General features: G+C 29.5%; 1 protein-coding gene and 1 long non-coding RNA gene across 9 annotated transcripts; both read left to right on the forward strand.

The window, feature by feature from the left end:
* Window positions 1-1,726: 1,726 nt before the first annotated feature.
* LOC137001768 (uncharacterized) lies at window positions 1,727-3,271 on the forward strand. Of its 3 annotated transcripts, XR_010891641.1 has the most exons (4): window positions 1,727-1,823; window positions 2,611-2,797; window positions 2,871-3,019; window positions 3,162-3,271. It is a non-coding gene; the product is annotated as an uncharacterized lncRNA (long non-coding RNA). The 3 variants fall into 3 exon arrangements; XR_010891639.1 differs by lacking the exon at window positions 1,727-1,823 and having other exon boundaries at window positions 1,851-2,797; XR_010891640.1 differs by lacking the exons at window positions 1,727-1,823; window positions 3,162-3,271 and having other exon boundaries at window positions 1,851-2,797; window positions 2,871-3,112.
* A 414-nt stretch (window positions 3,272-3,685) lies between these two features.
* LOC137001767 (putative mediator of RNA polymerase II transcription subunit 29) lies at window positions 3,686-11,131 on the forward strand. 6 transcript variants are annotated; one of them, XM_067360912.1, is made up of 10 exons: window positions 3,686-6,383; window positions 6,764-6,910; window positions 7,004-7,111; window positions 7,265-7,377; window positions 7,883-7,948; window positions 8,478-8,735; window positions 9,333-9,563; window positions 9,888-9,968; window positions 10,122-10,355; window positions 10,483-11,131. In XM_067360912.1, the coding sequence occupies exons 5-9, from the start codon at window positions 7,885-7,887 to the stop codon at window positions 10,343-10,345; spliced, it is 858 nt and encodes a 285-aa protein (XP_067217013.1). In that variant the 5' UTR covers window positions 3,686-6,383; window positions 6,764-6,910; window positions 7,004-7,111; window positions 7,265-7,377; window positions 7,883-7,884; the 3' UTR covers window positions 10,346-10,355; window positions 10,483-11,131. The 6 variants fall into 6 exon arrangements, 5 of the variants coding, with proteins under 5 accessions (XP_067217013.1, XP_067217011.1, XP_067217015.1 ...); XM_067360910.1 differs by having other exon boundaries at window positions 7,268-7,377; XM_067360914.1 differs by having other exon boundaries at window positions 7,268-7,377; window positions 9,405-9,563.
* Window positions 11,132-19,050: the final 7,919 nt, after the last annotated feature.

Raw genomic sequence — 19,050 nt, forward strand, 5'->3', positions numbered from 1 at the left:
AGAAATGTTGACGGCATCCAATTTTGGAATCGTATGTCGTATGAGACCGACTATGTCTTGCGCAGCAACAGTAAAAGCCATTTTATATCCTCCATTTATTGATACCGGAGCGATGACGTATGGTCGCAAAAAAGAAGATGTAGCAAGAAAAGAATTGGCCATAAAATTAGAAAAAAAAAATAAAACGTTGCGGATTATTCATCGACATTGAAAATCTATGCTTAGGTGCTTCCCCTGACGGACTCATTGACGAAAATGGTCTGGTAGAAATCAAATGTCCTCTATCGGCTGAAAATTTAACAATGGAAAAAGCCATTGAGACATTGCCTTCTTTAAAAGGCATTTTTGATAAAAAAGACCCGAACAAAATGAATCGGAATCACCGATATTATTATCAAGTTCAGGGTCAATTAAATATAACAGGGCGAGAATATTGTATTTTTGCTATTTGGACTCCAAAAAGCATGAAAATATTGCGCATTGATATTGACAAAATGTTTTGGAGAAATCAAATGCTGCCTTTCTTAATACGCTTCTATAATAAATGCATGCTTCCAGAAATCTTGGATAGTCGACATAATAGGCATATGCCAATTAGAAATCCAAGATACATTATAGAAGCTCAAGAAGAAGCAGCAAAAAAAATACGTGGTCGAACAAATACTCGACGAAATATAACAGAAAGCGAAAATGGCATGGAAGAAAACAAACGATTCAAACCGAACATTTCATCAATGAAAGTAGCAATGACTGCTCCTGCTACCACTATTCTAAATAAAGAACAAGATGATGATTGCGTTATTATAAGTTACTCAAGTAAAAGAGATATATCTAAAGACGATATGGTTAGACATAAAAAACTTTTAGATGAAACGTTTACTTTTGTCTCTTTTATAAAAAAAAACGTTACCTGTAACAAGTCAACTGAATGACGAATCGTTGGATCTATTTTTGCGCATTATATGAGAAACTTCCTGTTTCGAAACACAGAGTGTGTTATATTTAGAATACCCTCACATGATTGTAGCCAGTCATAGTGACAAAAGCTTACAAATAATTGGAGGCAATTGTAGTAATCATTGGAGATGTATTTTCTTTGATGGCACTAAACTTCATATGTACGATAGTCTACCCGGCTGTACATACGATAAATTGGTAGTTAAAGAGAAAAATTACATACATTTTCGTTATCCAGCAGTAAACTCTAATGACATAATTTTTGAAAGGGTTCAAATACAACCTGATGGCATAAGTTGTGGAATTTATGCTGCCGCTTTCGCCACGACTATAGCCTTAGGAGGCAATCCTTGCGAAGAAAAATACTCCAAGGATGTAAAGCGCATGAGAGAACATTTCTGTAAAATAATAGAAAGCAATAAACTGTTGCCCTTTCCAAAGTGATCAAAATATTTATCCTGATACTCGTCAGAATATTGATCAGGAAAAAAAATGCCTCAATATCGCTTACAAATTATAATCAGAGAGACAAAATAAATAAATAAAACATTTTGGTTGCGTCTCACGGGAATGGGCAATGGAGAGGCCCATTTTTTATTTTCAATATTCAGAATATTTTCATTATTCTGTTACGATTGAGGTAAATACGTAATGTATTGTAAATGTTTGTAAATTTATATAACAATTATAGAAACATTTACATATACGAATAAAATATATATATATATATATATATATATATATATGTATGTCAATCAGCTATTTTACCGACACCAAAAACTTCCATATATTATTGTATACATTAGAGTACATTGATCGTCTGACGTATACATCAACAATAGTTTTAAGACACAACATGCTAGAAAGTATGTATGAAGAATTAACTATAGACTATTTTGACAACAGTACAAAATTATGTACTATGATATATTATTTGTTTAGTACGGCGACATTGTTATTTTATACGAAATTATTTTATCGGTTATTTTGACGACAATTCTATATATTTAATTTTTTAATGTATTAAATAATAAATATGTGAGCTCAGGATATCTGTCATATATGCAATGTAGAAAAACGCAATGTTAAAGTAGCTTTATTATTTATATATAAGTTTTGTACTTTTGCGTTTTTTGTACGGTATGCTTTTGGTAAACAATTAATCATTGTACTGAATTTTGTCAAAAAATCTTTCACAACGTCGTGACATACATGAAGTTTTACTTGCAAGAAGATACAGAATTATTAATTGTTTACAGACGGAATAGCACACGAAAAACAGAAATACATATTTATATAAATAATAAAGATATTTCACATTGCGTTTCTCTATATTGTATACTACATGTCAGATATCCTAACCTCACGCATATCACTGTGTTTTCTATTATGGCGATTTATTATCAAGCATATCTATAAGTTCCCTGAATTTTGTTCCTTCGATAAAATGACATTGAGTAAATACTTTCGTGTTGACATAAAGGAGCTTGATTTTAGCAAAATGGAGCAAGTTTTTAGGTGTATGTAATTAGATACGTTATAATTACCAGCAAGTACATTTTTGTGATAAGATTTATAATCCAAGAATACGTAAAGTATATGCAACATATGCTTAAGAGTATTTCAGCAATTAACCAATTTCTTTTTTTTCAGTGATGAGATCTTTATAGCTTTGCTAGAAATAATGCATTTCTGTGTCTATGCAACATGTATTAGTGCTGGAAAACTTGCTGCGCTGCCTATGCAACTGCAATATAAGATCGTATTTTTCAAAATTGTGTTTTCTGATTATTCACTGAACCTAAAGAAATACTGAATGCCGATTATGACAATTATTCTGGTAAGATTGCTGTACGAATGAGATCTTGTTGCGTTACATATTTGTATTATATGTTGTTTATTTTACTTTTAAGGAGGTGAAAGTAATATTGTTGTGCTTTGTAAGTGGATCCATAAGTCTTCCAAATCTTGTTCTTCCGAAGAAGTGAGATTGAATAAGTATCTCTTTGTGTTAACTTAAAGGAACATGGTTATTTTAATAACACGAAACAAGTTCTTAAGTGTACGTCATAAAGTACATTATAATTAGAAGCAAGTGTTTTTTTTATTGTTAAATTGTTTATAATAAACAAGTATATATAGAATATACACAACATATATGCCTAATAATATTCCAATCATTAATCAATCTTTTTTATTTTCAGTGTTGAGATCTCTACAGTTTTCTCAAAATAATGCATTTGTGTAATTATTTATGCAACACATACTAATATACTAAGAAGATTACGCAAATACAATATAAGATAGAGGAAAAGTTTTCGATGTATTTTTTGCATGGCCCATGAATGTAACCAAATCAGCAACATCGTTATCAGTGGAAACTAATTTAATAACAATAAGTTGCCACGCGTTTCCGTAACCGTGTAAATTTGCTGCGTAAAATTGATTAATTTCCATTGTATTCCTTTGCAAATTTGCTCAATTAAAATACAGGCTTTTTATCTTTTTGTTACAACTACGTAATTCAAAGACGTACAGGTTTTTTTGTGGCACTATGGCTTTTCTACAAAATTGTAAAATTATATTAATACATTTAAGCAGTTTATTTGTCAATAACATAGGAACGGTACATTCAATTATATGCAAAAAACAAGAGTACAAAATAATACATAAATAATAATTATGTTTCAAAATTTCGACCATCTCTCTTTCTCTCTCTCTCTCTCTCTCTCTCTCTCTCTCTCTCTCTCTCTCTACCTTTGTCTTTCATTTAGGGCCACTTTTTCCAACGTCGGTTAACTTTAACCGACTGGTAACTTTTCAGAATAGCCAACTTAAAACTCGAAACTTGTATATACATATACATATACAAGTTTCGAGTTTTCAGTTGGCTATTCTGAAAAGTTACCAGTCGGTTAAAGTTAACCAACGTTGGAAAAAGTGGCCCTTACTCTTACACGCAGTCCGGCCAAGTCTACAATTGATGTCGTAAGCTTTAAGTCGACAGAAACTGACCAATCACAGACGAATGAGTAGAGAATAATCTGTGATGATTCGTCAACTTCTTATAGCTTAAGGATTACTATACCTATTGTATGTCCGATCTCTTCGTAACAGATTTCATAATTTCGTATAATATCACTGCCGTGTAACAAATTATTATTTCTTTTACAGAAAAAGATAAAATTAAAATTATCCAGAAAAGCGAAATGATCTTAACAATGACCCGATAATTAATTAATCTCTTTTGTTTACAGACATAAAACTTTCATATTATTGTGATTGCATAAGATGAACCAGTAAAAATTAACTATTTATTAACTATGGCTGCGTTCCGAAATTCACTGCCAGTACTGATAATATACAGTTCACGTGACGTTTATTGTAGATTTTCAGTACTGGCAGTGAATTTCGGAATGCAGCCATAGTTAATAAATAGTTAATTTTTACTGGTTTATCTTATGCAATCACAATGATATAAAAGTTTTATGTCTGTCAATAAAAGAGATTAAATAATTATCGGGACATTGTTAAGATAATTTCGCTCTTCTGGATAATTTTTATTTAAATCTTTTTCTGTAAAAGAAATAATAATTTGTTACACGGCAGTGATATACAAAATTATGAAATCTGTTACAAAGAGATCGGATGTACAATAGGTATAGTAATCCTTAAACCGTAAGAAATTGACGAATCATCACAGACTATTCTCTACTCATTCGTCTGTGATTGGTCAATTTTTGTCGACTTAAAGCTTACGACATCAATTGTAGACTTGGCCGGACTGCATGCAAGAGTAAATGGAAGATAGAGGGAATTTAACATATGTTTGTTTTTTCTTTCCAAATAAATCATTTCACATATTATGTATGGTTTTTCATTAGTTATGTTTTGCACTATTTCTTTTAAGATTTCTTTTGAGATTGTTTTATTATCTGTGAAAGTAAAATAAGATGAATTTGTTTTAATGTTTTTAAAACTTTCCAGTTGAATTATGTATTATGTAGTGAGTACATGCAGCGAACACTAATTAACAATAACATAACATCAATGTTATAACTTTCCACACAATAATATATTAGTAACGTACAAAACATATTATATTGCAGTAATGTTGAGTGGGAAATTATAATATTGATGTTATGTTATTGTTTGTTAGTGTTTGCTGAGTATATGCAACTTATTACAATAACGTAAGAGCCAAAAATGGAAAATATGATCCTTACCATTTCTTGCTAAAACATTTGCTGAGTATTTACGTCTATCACTATATAACGCTTTAGTAATATCTTTTTTAACAATAATTGTGTTTGACTCACACACATAACAAATTTTTTGATAATATTCAATAAAATATTATTAAAAAATTTGACTACAGCGTGCATTTTCATCAATTTTTATTCAGATTAATTGTAATAGAGGAGATTATCAAGATTAATATAGATTTCTCTCATACACAGCGTACGCATGCTCGCTCACGCACGCACGTCCATGTACGAACACATACGAACATGCACGAACAGACACGGACACGTATGAGTACGTTCCCTTAAATTTAAACGCAAATAACTACGACTGAGATTGAAAAATACCGGACATATAAGTAGTTAATAAATAGTTAATTTTTACTGCTTCATCTTATGCAGTCACAATAATATGAAAGTTTTATGTCTGAAAATAAAAAAAGATTATTTAATTGTCGGGATTGTTAAGATTATTTCGCTTTTCTGGATAAGTTTAATTTTAATTTTTTTCTGTAAAAGAAATAATAATTTGTTACACGGCAGTGATATTATACGAAATTATAAAATCTGTTACAAAGAGATCGGATGTACAATAGGTATAGTAATCTTTAAACAGTAAAAAGTTGACGAATTATCACAGATTATTCTCTACCCATTCGTTTGTGATTGGTCAGTTTTTGTCGACTTAAAGCTTATGACATCAATTGTAGATTTGGCCGGACTGCGTGCAAGAGTAAATGAAAGATAGAAAGAGTTTAACATTAGTTCGTTTTTATTTTTTAAATAAATCCTTTCACATATGATGTATGGTTTTTTAGTATTTATGTTTTGTACTATTTCTTTTATAATCTACAGTTTACGTTACGTATATTGTAGATTTTCAGTACTGACAGTGAATTTCGGAACACAGCCTATTTATATGTCCGGTATTTTTTAATCTCAGTCGTAGTTATTTGCATTTAAATTAAAGGAAACGTACTCATGTGTATCCGTGCCTTTTCGTGCATGTCCTATGTGTTTGTACATGTACGTGCATGCATGAGCGAGCACGCGTACGCTCGTGACTGTGTCTGAGAGAAGTCTATTTTAATCCTAATAACCTCCTCTATCAAAATTAAGTTGAATAAAAATTCATTAAACTGTACGCTTTAGTCAAATTTTTTGATAATATTCATTATGTGTGTAAGTCAAACACAATCGTTGTTAAAATGATACTACTAAAGCGTTATATAGTGATAGACGTAGATACTCAGCAAACGTTTTAGCAAGAAATGATAAGGATCATATTTTCCATTTTTGGCTCTTACGTTATTATAATAAGTTGCATATACTCAGCAAACACTAACAAACAATAGCACAACAATATTATAATTTCTCACTCAACGTTACTAAAATATAATATATTTTGTACATAACTATTATATTATTGTGTGGAAAGTTATAACATTGATGTTATGTTATTGTTTGTTAGTGTTTGCTGCATACACTCATTACATAATACATAATTCAACTGGAAAGTTCTAAAAACATTAAAACAAATTCATCTTATTTTACTTTCACAGATAATAAAACAACCTTAAAAGAAATAGTGCAAAACATAAATGATGAAAAACCACACATCATATGTGAAAGGATTTATTTGGAAAATAAAAACAAACTAATTAAATCTCTGGAAAACGATGTTCAAACAAACGTTCAAATACATTTAGGTAAGATCTTTTAATATTGTTAAGTTTTTTATGACTGTTATTTTACTATAAGCATTTGATAATATGTAGTCTTGTTTTTTACTTTTATATTAGATATTAATACAAAGGTAGGATCTGTCGATGAAAATACATACACAGAGACGGCTGCACAAAACGAAGGCTGTGAATCGTTTGAAAACGAAGACACTCGAATGCGATTAGGTGAGTTTCTTTAAAATTGGCAAATTTCATGATTGTTATTTTATCATAAGTCTTTGATTATAGTGTAATCTATAAAATATCAGTTTGTATTGCTGCTGATTTATAATAATTATTGCGTAATTACATAGTTTTTAATTTTATGTCGATATTAAGTAGCTTTATTAGAACGACAAACTTTGTCAATGAGAATGAAAACAACGGAGAGGCAAATACGCAAAGCAATGACTATAATTTTTTGGAAAATTCTGAAGTTCTAATAACTTTAGGTAAGTTTTTTAACATTAAGTAATACTTCCGTCTCTTATCTCTTATTTTTTATATGAAACAGATTCATTATTGAAATTTGCGTATGGCACTTAATATTTAGTAGTTTGTGTAACTGTACAGTATAGTATACAGTATAGTATACAGTATAGTTACAGTATAGTTACAGTATACAGAGTTTCTAATTTTAAATAATACAACTGAATATCTCAAAAAACTTTGGAAATATAAAAAGATGTTTTAAATAAGATTTGTATAATTTCGAGAGAATCAAGGAATAATGATATGTAGGTAGTTTATCTTCGATTGATGTAGAAAAGTTCTGTGAAAAGGTAATTTTTTAAATAAAATCACATTTCTTTAAATATTGATTCCAATTCCCGAGAAGTCAGTTATGTGAATTAAAATTGAACATCTTATACATATATACATATATGGAGAATGTATTATTTCCTATATCGTAATATTTATTTCAATCGTATTTGTAAGTTTTATTGCTATTTTCAGATATGTTTTATGATGTCACATCTACCAATTTTGATCATTGTGTGAAGAAATTAAATTTCAGCGATTGTATGTAAACTGTTCGATTGTAATTACCGTACGAGAAACATTTGAAAGATACGATACGTTTATTTGTAAAGAAAGAATGAAACGTTTGACAATCGTTACTGTTAAAATATTGCGTAGATTTTTCAGTGTATTTATTAATCATTTGATTAATCAATTAATCAATCAATTAATCAAGTTTATACGTTTGTAATAATCTTTGAGGATATCAAGCGTAAATTGTTTTTGCTTGTTTATTTTACATTTACAGTTTATAATTTAATCTGAAGCGCTTCAAAATTCAATACAACCGTTCGTTATAATAATGATCTTATTGAAAATACATATAAATATAATTTACAAATTTACAAACGTTTCGATCTATATCTGATCATCTTTAATGAAATTTAATGCTGTCGTTGTCTACTGGTGTCAAAAAACTCTTAGAACTCTTAAAAATGATTTCCTTTCCAAATATTCCTCGTATGCTTATTGATTCGTACAGTTTTTCGATTTAGTAATAAATTATATTTCTGTTTACAATATTTGACAGATGCAGCAGATGTATGCATACCTACCATTATTCAAAATACGACAACGTGCAATAAAGAAAATACGAGTATAACGTGCAATAAAGAAAATACGAGTATAACATGCAATGAAGAAAATACGAGTATAACGTGCAATAAAGAAAATACGAGTATAACGTGCAATAAAGAAAATACGAGTACAACGTGTAATAAAGAGAACATTAATCCAGTACCACTTTCAGTGCTATCTCCAATATCATCCCCAGTACCTGCATTGCATGGTATGTATATTTATGTTTTTTTTTAAAATTATTTTTGTATATTAGATACTTTTGTATATTAGTTTTTATTAGATAAATTATATTGTCTAATTTGCACCCGAGAAAAAATGGTATAATATGGTCAGATATAAATATATATAATTGATTATAAAAAGATCTGATAACATATATAATTTTATATGATCATATATAATCATCAATAATTTTAATATCGCCCATGCAATGTCCATCATAGTGACCGTTCTGAAACTAAGTTTACGAATAATTTATATAAAAGTCATTTAATACGTAATGTAATAAAATATCTTTAAAAGTTTTAAAATTCTGTCTGTCATATGATACACATGTTAAGTTAACAATGGAAAACTTATCGTATGCAGACGTCCTAACGAAAAATATTACGTGGTTTTAATAAAAATAGATACAGGTATCTTAGAGCTTGTATTTTAATGCGCAAATTCACACGAGAATGCGATGCAATTGAATCATCAAGTTTACGCGGTACGATTTTACGGAAACACGTGGCAACTTATTGCATACAATTAAATCTCTCTGATATCGATGTTTCTGATTTGGCTACATTCATGGGACATGCAGAAAAAATACATCGAGAACATTATAGACAACCCTTGGCAAGCAGAGATATTCTTAAAATATCACAATATTTAGAGGCGGTCCAAGGTAATGCACAAGATTTGAATGAATCTTCATCAGACAGCGAACACGAAGAAGATGAAGAAAATGAAAAAGTAGAAGATGACAATAATAATAATAACGACAACAATAATACATCGACGATGTATATGGACAAAGAGAATTTATCTTTAAGTAATTATATTAGAGCTAATTTTCCATTTTTGCCTAACTGAAAATATACTAGAGAAGAACTAAAGATGTTACATAATATTTTTCACATTATCGAAAAATGACAATATTTAATTTTCTAGTTACGCACGGTTTGATCTCGAAAAAGAAACATTCCATGTAATAACTGTGTGCTAATGATTTCTTGCTTACTAAATACATTGTTTGCTGGAAGATTTCAAAACTATAAGAATATTATAAAAATATTATTCGTAACAAGTTCAATTTTTCACCTTGCGCATGTTTATTTAAAACTCATTTTTAATTGCGACAAAATATTTATTTCAGACGTACCCTCACATAATACATCTATTGATGGCATAATAATTGAGAATGAGATACAGAAAAATAATAAACGGAAAAGATCCAGTAAGTATTTTACTTCGATTAAAATTTATATTTTGGTTGTGCGCATTATTATTATTTATCAATTTGTTTAATTTATATCTATTTTTATGATTTATCATCTATCAATTTCAATATGTATATACATTACTTTAATATATATGGTCTTCCTTCTAGCATCTCCTTATGGCAAAACCAAGAGGACGCGCTGGACAGAAAAAGAAAAAGAAACAGTCCTTCAAGCATTTGCTATACATATGGGCAATTTAACGCTACCGTCTTTACAAGAAATTCAAGAAATAAAGAAAAAGTACAAATGTTTATCTCACCGAACATCGCCGCAAATAAAAACATGGATACACAATAAGCAAAAAACACTACGGCAATCTACATATGAGTGATGTCATTATGGTAATTGCAACTGCTTTAATTGTTGTTTACTACAAGATATTAATTTTTATGAAAAATGTTTAGTTTTTTTATTATGTAATTAATTCAAACATGCCTTCAAATTGATAATTTTCATGTATTCTTTCAGGATGTCATGGATGTCACAACAAAACGATGACTGAAAATTAATTAGTAGTACTGCAAACAGGCGCCGCGGAACTGGGGGGGGGGGGGCAGAGGGGGTGACCGCACACCCAGAGATAATTCAGGGGGGGAGGGGCGTAGCCCCCCTGAAATTTTTCTGTTTTCTTCAAGTATTTTATGACCAAAAATATTGAGTATCAAATATTTACATCAAAGATGAACAAATGGGTTATTTTTTTCTTTTTTTCTTCTTTTTTCTTGCTTTTTTTTTTTACTATTTACTCATTCAATTGAAATACACTATATAACGAAGAAAATTAAGCGCATTAAATTAATTAGAACAAAATATTTTTTGTACATTTATACTACCCACTAAGTGGCCTATTATTTGGTGTTTGAATGGAGTTACATATATATACATATATTTATTATGAATATATTATGTATCCCCTTTATAAATTTTGCCCCCTCAGATAAAAAATACTTCCGCGGTGCCTGACTGCAAGCAAAAAAATCATCTTTTAATTTTACATTGTATTTTTATTCAGTCAATGCATTTTGAAACATTATTTTCATTTTAGAATACTACTATATTAATGTAATACAATATTATATGTAATTAATAATTATACTGCACCTTTTGGCAAATAAAACTTTGGTATTGCTAAAATAACCAAATTCCTTCCAGTTAGCATAAAAGTACGCTTACTCAATCACATCATTCACTTCGTCGGAAAATTATAAGATTGGAATAGAGTGAGAAAAGGGGGGGGGGGGAAGGGGGAGGGAGGGAGAGACTCTCTTACATATAGTATTGACTTTTTAGTATCAAACATATCGATATATTATGTGTATTTAATAAGATACATTATATTATAATTTGGAGCAAGCATTTTTTATACTTTTTATAATGATTATAATACAAGAAGTATACAAACGCAACGTAAGTCTGACAATTTTCCAATTATTATTCAATTTCTTTTACCTTTAGTGAGATCTTAGATTTAAAATCTGTATTAAATATATATAATGTTATATTTTATCATAAGTATAAGATTATAATGCAGTATTGCTTTTTATTTTTATATTAGGTATTAATACAAGGTAGGATCTGTCGATGAAAATACACATAAAGAGACAGCAGCACAAAACAAAGCTATATATATATCTTTTGGAAACGAAGACACTTGAATACAATTAGGCGAGTTTCTTTAAAATTGAAAATTATGGTTACTATTTTATCGTAAGTATTTAATAATAATATGTTCTTGCTCTTTACTTTTATAAATAAAAGAGATTAATTAATGATTGAAACACAATTAGGCATATATGTTGCGTATACTCTATATATACTGTTGTATTAAAAACAATTATTGTTTAATACTGTTGTATTAAAAACACTAAATAAAACACTTGCTTTTAATTATAATGTATCTTATTATATACACAAAAGAAATTGTTTCATGTTACTAAAATAACCATGTTCCTTTAAGCATAAAAGGATGCTTATACAATCACACTTCTTCGAAAGAACAAGACTTGCAAGACTTACAGATCCGCTTACAAAGCACAAGAATATCACTTGAACCTCCTTACATTAAAAATAATCAAAATATAACATAAATATGCAGCGCAATATTAAGATCTCATTCGTACCGCAATCTTATCAGAATAAATGTCATTATCAGCATTCAGTCTTGCTTTACGTGGAATAAATAGTCAGAAAACATTGTAGCGTATGTTTCTAACACTAGTATATGTTGCATAGGAAAAAATTGCATTATTTCCAGCAAAACTACAGATTTCACCACTGAAAATAAAAGAGATTGATAAATGACTGAAATACGATGAAGCATATGTGTTACATATACTTTATATATGTATACTTGTATTATAAACAATTAAACAAAAAAAACACTTGCTTCTAATTATAATGTAACTTATTACATTCACTTAAGTACTTACCCTGTGTTGCTAAATTAATCATAGTTACGTACAAAACATATTATATTGCAGTAACGTTGAGTGGGAATGTATAATATTGATGTTACGTTATTGTTTGTTAGTGTTTGCTGAGTACGTGCAAGTTATTATATTACAATAACGTAAGAGCCAAAAATGGAAAATATAATACCACTTCTTGCTAAAATGTTTGCTGGGTATCTACGTCTATCACTATATAACGCTTTGGTAGTATCTTTTTTAACAATGGTTGTGTTTAACTCACACACATAATGAATATTATCAACAAATTTGACTAAAGCGTACATTTTTATCAACTTTTATTTGAATTAAATTTGATAGAAAAGATTATCAGGTTTAATACAGATTTTTTGTATATATAAGTAGTTTTCCACCAAGAGACACAAGCGACACAAAAGTATTATTCTCTCTGTTGCTCATTGAATATCGAACAAAGACAGAATGATACTTGTGTCGATTTGTCTCAACTTGTGTCCTTTGCTGGAAAACAACCATAGTCATTAGCGTACATGTACGAACACGTAGGAACATGCACGAACAGGCGCGGACACGCATGAGTACGTTTTTTTTAATGTAATGCAAACAACTATGATTGAAATTGAAAAACACCGAACATATAAATGGTTAATAAATAGTTAATTTTTACTAGTTCATCTTACGCAATCACAATGATATAAAAAATTTATGTCTGTAAATAAAAGAGATTAATTATTTATCGGGACATTATTAAGATTATTTCATTTTTCTGTATAATTTACATTTAAACTTTTTTCTGTGAAGGAAATAATAATTTGTTACACGGCAGTAATATTATACAAAATTATGAAATCTGTTACGAAGAGATTGGATGTACAATAGGTATATTAATCCTTAAGCTGTAAGAAGTTGACGAATCATCACAGACTATTCTCTACTCATTCCTCTGTGATTGGTCAGTTTCTGTCGACTTAAAGCTTATGACATCAATTGTAGACTTGGCCGGACTGCATGCAAGAGTAAATGGAAGATAGAGGGAATTTAAATTAGTTTGTTTTTATTTTCCAAATAAATCCTTTCACATATGATGTATGGTTTTTCATTATTTATGTTCGTGCACTACTTTTTTTAAGATTTTTTTCAAGATTGTTTTATTATCTGTGAAAGTAAAATTAGATGAAATTGTTTTAATGTTTCTAAAACTTTCCAGTTGAATTATGTATTATGTAATGAGTATATGCAGCGAACACTAACTAACAATAACATAACATCAATATTACAACTTTCCACACAATAATATAATAGTTACGTACAAAACATATTATATTGCAGTAATGTTGAGTACGAAATTATAATATTGATGTTATGTTATTGTTTGTTAGTGTTTGCTGAGTATAAGCAAGTTATTACATTACAATAACGTAAGAGCCAAAAATGGAAAATATGATCCTTACCATTTCTTGCTAAAACTAAGGCACTAGATATGTAGGTATTCTCATCCGCCATTTTGGTTCCTACTAGATGGAGAATTATAGCGTATATAGTATAGTATAGCGTACATGTGTAACACGTCAATTATTAAAAATGATTCAGGACTTTTTTCGACTCATTTTTTGGCAAGGAATAACGCTATGTACTTAGTGGGCAGTCTTTAAGTGTCACCCTGTATACGCTATAATTTTCCATCTAATAGGAACCAAAATGGCGGATGAGAATACCTACATATCTAGTGCCTTACTAAAACGTTCGCTGGGTATCTACGTCTATCACTATATAACGCTTTGGTAATATCTTTTTTAACAATGATTGTGTTTGACTCACACACATAACAAATTTTTTGATAATATTCAATAAAGTATTATTAAAAAATTTGACTAAAGCGTACATTTTTATCAATTTTTATTCAGATTAATTTTAATAGAGAAGGTTATCAAGATTAATATAGATTTCTCTCATATACAGTCATGAGCGTACGCATGCTCGCTCATGCATGCACGTCCATGTACGAACACATACGAACATGCACGAACAGACGCGGATATGCATGAGTACGTTTCCTTAAATTTAAACGCAAATAACCACGACTGAGATTGAAAAATACCGGACATATAAATAGTTAATAAATAGTTAATTTTTACAGGTTCATTTTATGCAATCACAATAATATGAAAGTTTTATGTCTGTAAACAAAAGAGATTAATTAATTATCGGAACATTCCCGTCGAAATTTAGCACCTATATTGAACCTTAATCTTTTATTTTGAGGTAGGCATAAGAGAGTCAAAGTAGATGTTATGCATTGTATCGTATGTATATAATAGCACCTACTTTGGCGCTACAATATGTCCGAAATTTCCTTTTTTCCTGCTAAAGCTTCAAAGTAGGGTTTAGTTAATGGCCGGTTTATGCTTCGGTCTTAATCTTAATCTTAAGAGTTGATAACGTAGAATGCCATAAGGGCGTTTATACTTCCCTAGTCTTAATCTTAGTCTTAATCTTAATCTTGGAAAGATCCCATCTTTTAACTTTAGTCCCTAATGTCCTAAGGCCGGGCCAATGAGGTAAGTCTGACGTCCGACGCAGCACGAAACCGCGCGAAATAATGGTTTTCGATCCGTGTATATTTAAAAAATTGTTCCTGATCGTATTCAATATTCAGCATATCTTTCATTAAAGAAAAGAAATGACCAGTTTCGTGTCTTTTTCGATTCAGTGGCCGAACAGCGTATCTCCGTGGTTTTCTTTTATTTTTTTTTTAATTTCTTAATAATACACATGCTGCATAGGCACTTGATAACAAAAGTGCCATTCCAAACATTAAAGTTTTTTGCCGCTTCATCATGACGATTCATTTTAACATTCACTATAATTTGCAGCACCGGGATCTATTACAATTTGTGGTTAGGTTAGGTTAGGTTTTGTTACATTTGCACATGCACAGTCTGAATTTCCAGGGAAGCATAAACGAGTCCTTAAGATTAAGTTAAGACTAAGACTAAGATTAAGATTAAGACCGAAGCATAAACCAGCCATATAACCCTCCGTTGACCCGCTTTAGACCCTGAAAATATATAGATTCCTTTTTGCCAGCACTACTTTTATGATATTATCAAGAAATTCTAATGATTGCAAATGTTCACAATAAAGAAAAATACTAACTATAATTTTGATTAACGATAATTTTTAATAGCATACAATTTAAAAATATTATCAATCAATACCATTTAGTTGAATTTTATTATCTTTTGAAAATTTGTAATTATTAGAAATTTCTTGATAATATCAAAATATAATATCAAAATTCAACTATTGAGTATTAATTTCTGATATTTTTAAAAATTCTATGCTATTAAAAATTATCATCAATTAAAATTATATAGTTAGTAATTTTCTTTATTATTGTGAAGATTTTTGCAATCATTAGAATTTCTTGATAATATCATAAAACTAGTGCTGAAAATCCATATACCTTTGTGATTATATTAAAAATATTAAATTAAGATATTAAATATAAAACAAGATATTAAAAACATTACATAATATTTATTGAATTAAATATTATTTATTAAGTATATGTAATACATATAGTTAAGAGTATATTATTAAGTATAGTTAACATGCGTTAAAACAAGTTCAGACAGAAATACTTATACAGAAAAAGGTCCAAATTAAGACTGAAACGTTTGATAATATTGTATCACTTAATAAAGCAATAATCAAAATACAACCACATTATGCATATTGCTCGTATAGTTTTTCATTCTTATTTGAATTTTAACGAGTACATCTAAAATAGTTAACATTTAATAAAAAAATAAATTTAAAAAAATTTTTTTGCGCTGAATCTTTTTCAGATATCATATCACTATTTTGAAGAAGGAAACGGAAAGGTATCAATATTAATGAAAGTTGGAAATGCAACGAATTAAATATTTTCCTTTATGATTAAACATTATAATAACTTTTATAGATCGAATTTATCTAGTATATATATATACTAGATAAAAGTTCGAGACTTAATGGAGGAGTTCTCGCAGTAATACAATCTATTTTGTGAGGCTCTATAGGTTTAAAGTAGTATTTCAACGTCAAATTATAGGAGATCAAGTTTTAAAAGAGGAGTTCTAGGTTCTAATTCCGTAAAAATAGGTTCATATAGGCTGTATGAGCATTAAAAGAGACGCTAAATTTCGACTCGGGTTGTTAAGATCATTTCGCTTTTCTGAATAATTTTAATTTTAATTTTTTTCTGTAAAAAAAATAATAATTTGTTACACGGCAGTGATATTATACGAAATTATAAAATCTGTTACAAAGAGATCGAATGTACAATAGGTATAGTAATCCTTAAACCGTAAAAAGTTGACGAATTATCACAGATTATTCTCTACTCATTCGTTTGTGATTGGTCAGTTTTTGTCGACTTAAAGCTCACATCAATTGTAGACTTGGCTGGACTGCGTGCAAGAGTAAATAAAAGATAGAAAGAGTTTAACATTAGTTCGTTTTTATTTTTCAAATAAATCCTTTCACATATGAGGTATGGTTTTTCATTTTTTATGTTTTGCACTATTTCTTTTATAATCTACAGTTTACGTTACATATATTGTAGATTTTCAGTACTGGCAGTGAATTTCGGAACACAGCCTATTTATATGACCGGTATTTTTCAATCTCAGTCGTAGTTATTTGCATTTAAATTAAAGGAAACATACTCATGTGTATCCGCGCCTTTTCATGTATGTCCTATGTGTTTGCACATGTACGTGCATGCATTAGTGAGCACGCGTACGCTCGTGACTGTGTCTGAGAGAAGTCTATTTTAATCCTGATAACCTCCTCTATCAAAATTAAGTTGAATAAAAATTCATTAAAATGTACGCTTTAGTCAAATTTTTTGATAATATTCATTATGTGTGTAAGTCAAACACAATCGTTGTTAAAAAAGATACTACCAAAGCGTTATATAGTGATAGACGTAGATACTCAGCAAACGTTTTAGCAAGAAATGGTAAGGATCATATTTTCCATTTTTGGCTCTTACTTTATTGTAATAAGTTGCATATACTCAGCAAACACTAACAAACAATAACATAACATCAATATTATAATTTCTCACTCAACGTTACTGCAATATAATATATTTTGTACGTAACTATTATATTATTGTGTGGAAAGTTATAACATTGATGTTATGTTATTGTTGGTTAGTGTTTGATGCATACACTCATTACATAATACATAATTCAACTGGAAAGTTCTAAAAACATTAAAACAAATTCATTTTATTTTACTTTCACAGATAATAAAACAATCTTAAAAGAAATAATGCAAAACATAAATGATGAAAAACCACACATCATATGTGAAAGGATTTATTTGGAAAATAAAAACAAACTAATTAAATCTTTGGAAAACGATGTTCAAACAAACGTTCAAATACCTTTAGGTAAGATCTTTTAATATTGTTAAGTTTTTATGTCTGTTATTTTACCATAAGCATTTGATAATATGTAGTCTTGTTTTTTACTTTTATATTAGATATTAATACAAAGGTAGGATCTGTCGATGAAAATACATACACAGAGACGGCTGCACAAAACGAAGGCTGTGAATCGTTTGAAAACGAAAACACTCGAATACGATTGGGTGAGTTTCTTTAAAATTGGCAAATTTCACGATTGTTATTTTATCGTAAGTATTTGATAATAATGTGGTCTTGCTTTTTACTTTTATATTAGATATTAATACAAAGATAAGTTCTGTCGATGAAAATACACACACAGAGACGGCTGCACAAAACGAAGGCTGTGAATCGTTTGAAAACGAAGACACTCGAATGCGATTAGGTGAGTTTCTTTAAAATTAGCAAATTTTACGATTGTTATTTTATCGTAAGTATTTGATAATAATGTGGTCTTGCTTTTTACTTTTATATTAGATATAAATACAAAGGTAGGATCTGTCGATGAAAATACACACACAGAGACGGTTGCACAAAACGAAGACTGTGAATCGTTTGAAAACGATGACACTCGAATGCGATTAGGTGAGTTTCTTTAAAATTGGCAAATTTCACGATTGTTATTTTATCGTAAGTATTTGATAATAATGTGGTCTTGTTTTTACTTTTATATTAGATATTAATACAAAGGTAGGATCTGTCGATGAAAATACACACACAGAGACGGTTGCACAAAACAAAGGCTATGAATCGTTTGAAAACGAAGACACTCGAATGCAATTAGGTGAGTTTCTTTAAAAGTGGCAAATTTCACGATTGCTATTTTATCGTAAGTATTTGATAATAATGTGGTCTTGTTTTTTACTTTTATATTAGATATTAATACAAAGATAAGTTCTGTCGATGAAAATACACACACAGAGACGGTTGCACAAAACGAAGGCTGTGAATCGTTTGAAAACGAAGACACTCGAATGCGATTAGGTGAGTTTCTTAATGTTAAAAAAAGTGGACCGTTGTCGAATTAAAAACGCGAGAGGGCGCTTGAACAGAGGCGCTGCTAGCCTTCTTCTTGCGCGGCCATTAGTAAGTTTCGTTCGCTTCCGCCGAAAAGACACGTTCTCTCTGATCTCTAGTGAATTCTCTAAG

The sequence above is a fragment of the Linepithema humile genome, chromosome 8 (assembly GCF_040581485.1).
Source record: "Linepithema humile isolate Giens D197 chromosome 8, Lhum_UNIL_v1.0, whole genome shotgun sequence".
NCBI lineage: Eukaryota > Metazoa > Arthropoda > Insecta > Hymenoptera > Formicidae > Linepithema > Linepithema humile.

What these genes read in the sequence shown, in the direction of transcription:
- LOC137001767 (XM_067360912.1), top strand. Translation starts at nt 7,885, where the DNA reads ATGTTTTATGATGTCACATCTACCAATTTTGATCATTGTGTGAAGAAA. An exon ending in CAAAGAGAATTTATCTTTAA is followed by an intron (nt 9,564 to 9,887) that starts GTAATTATATTA and finishes TATTTATTTCAG; the next exon opens with ACGTACCCTCACATAATACA. An exon ending in TAATAAACGGAAAAGATCCA is followed by an intron (nt 9,969 to 10,121) that starts GTAAGTATTTTA and finishes TCTTCCTTCTAG; the next exon opens with CATCTCCTTATGGCAAAACC.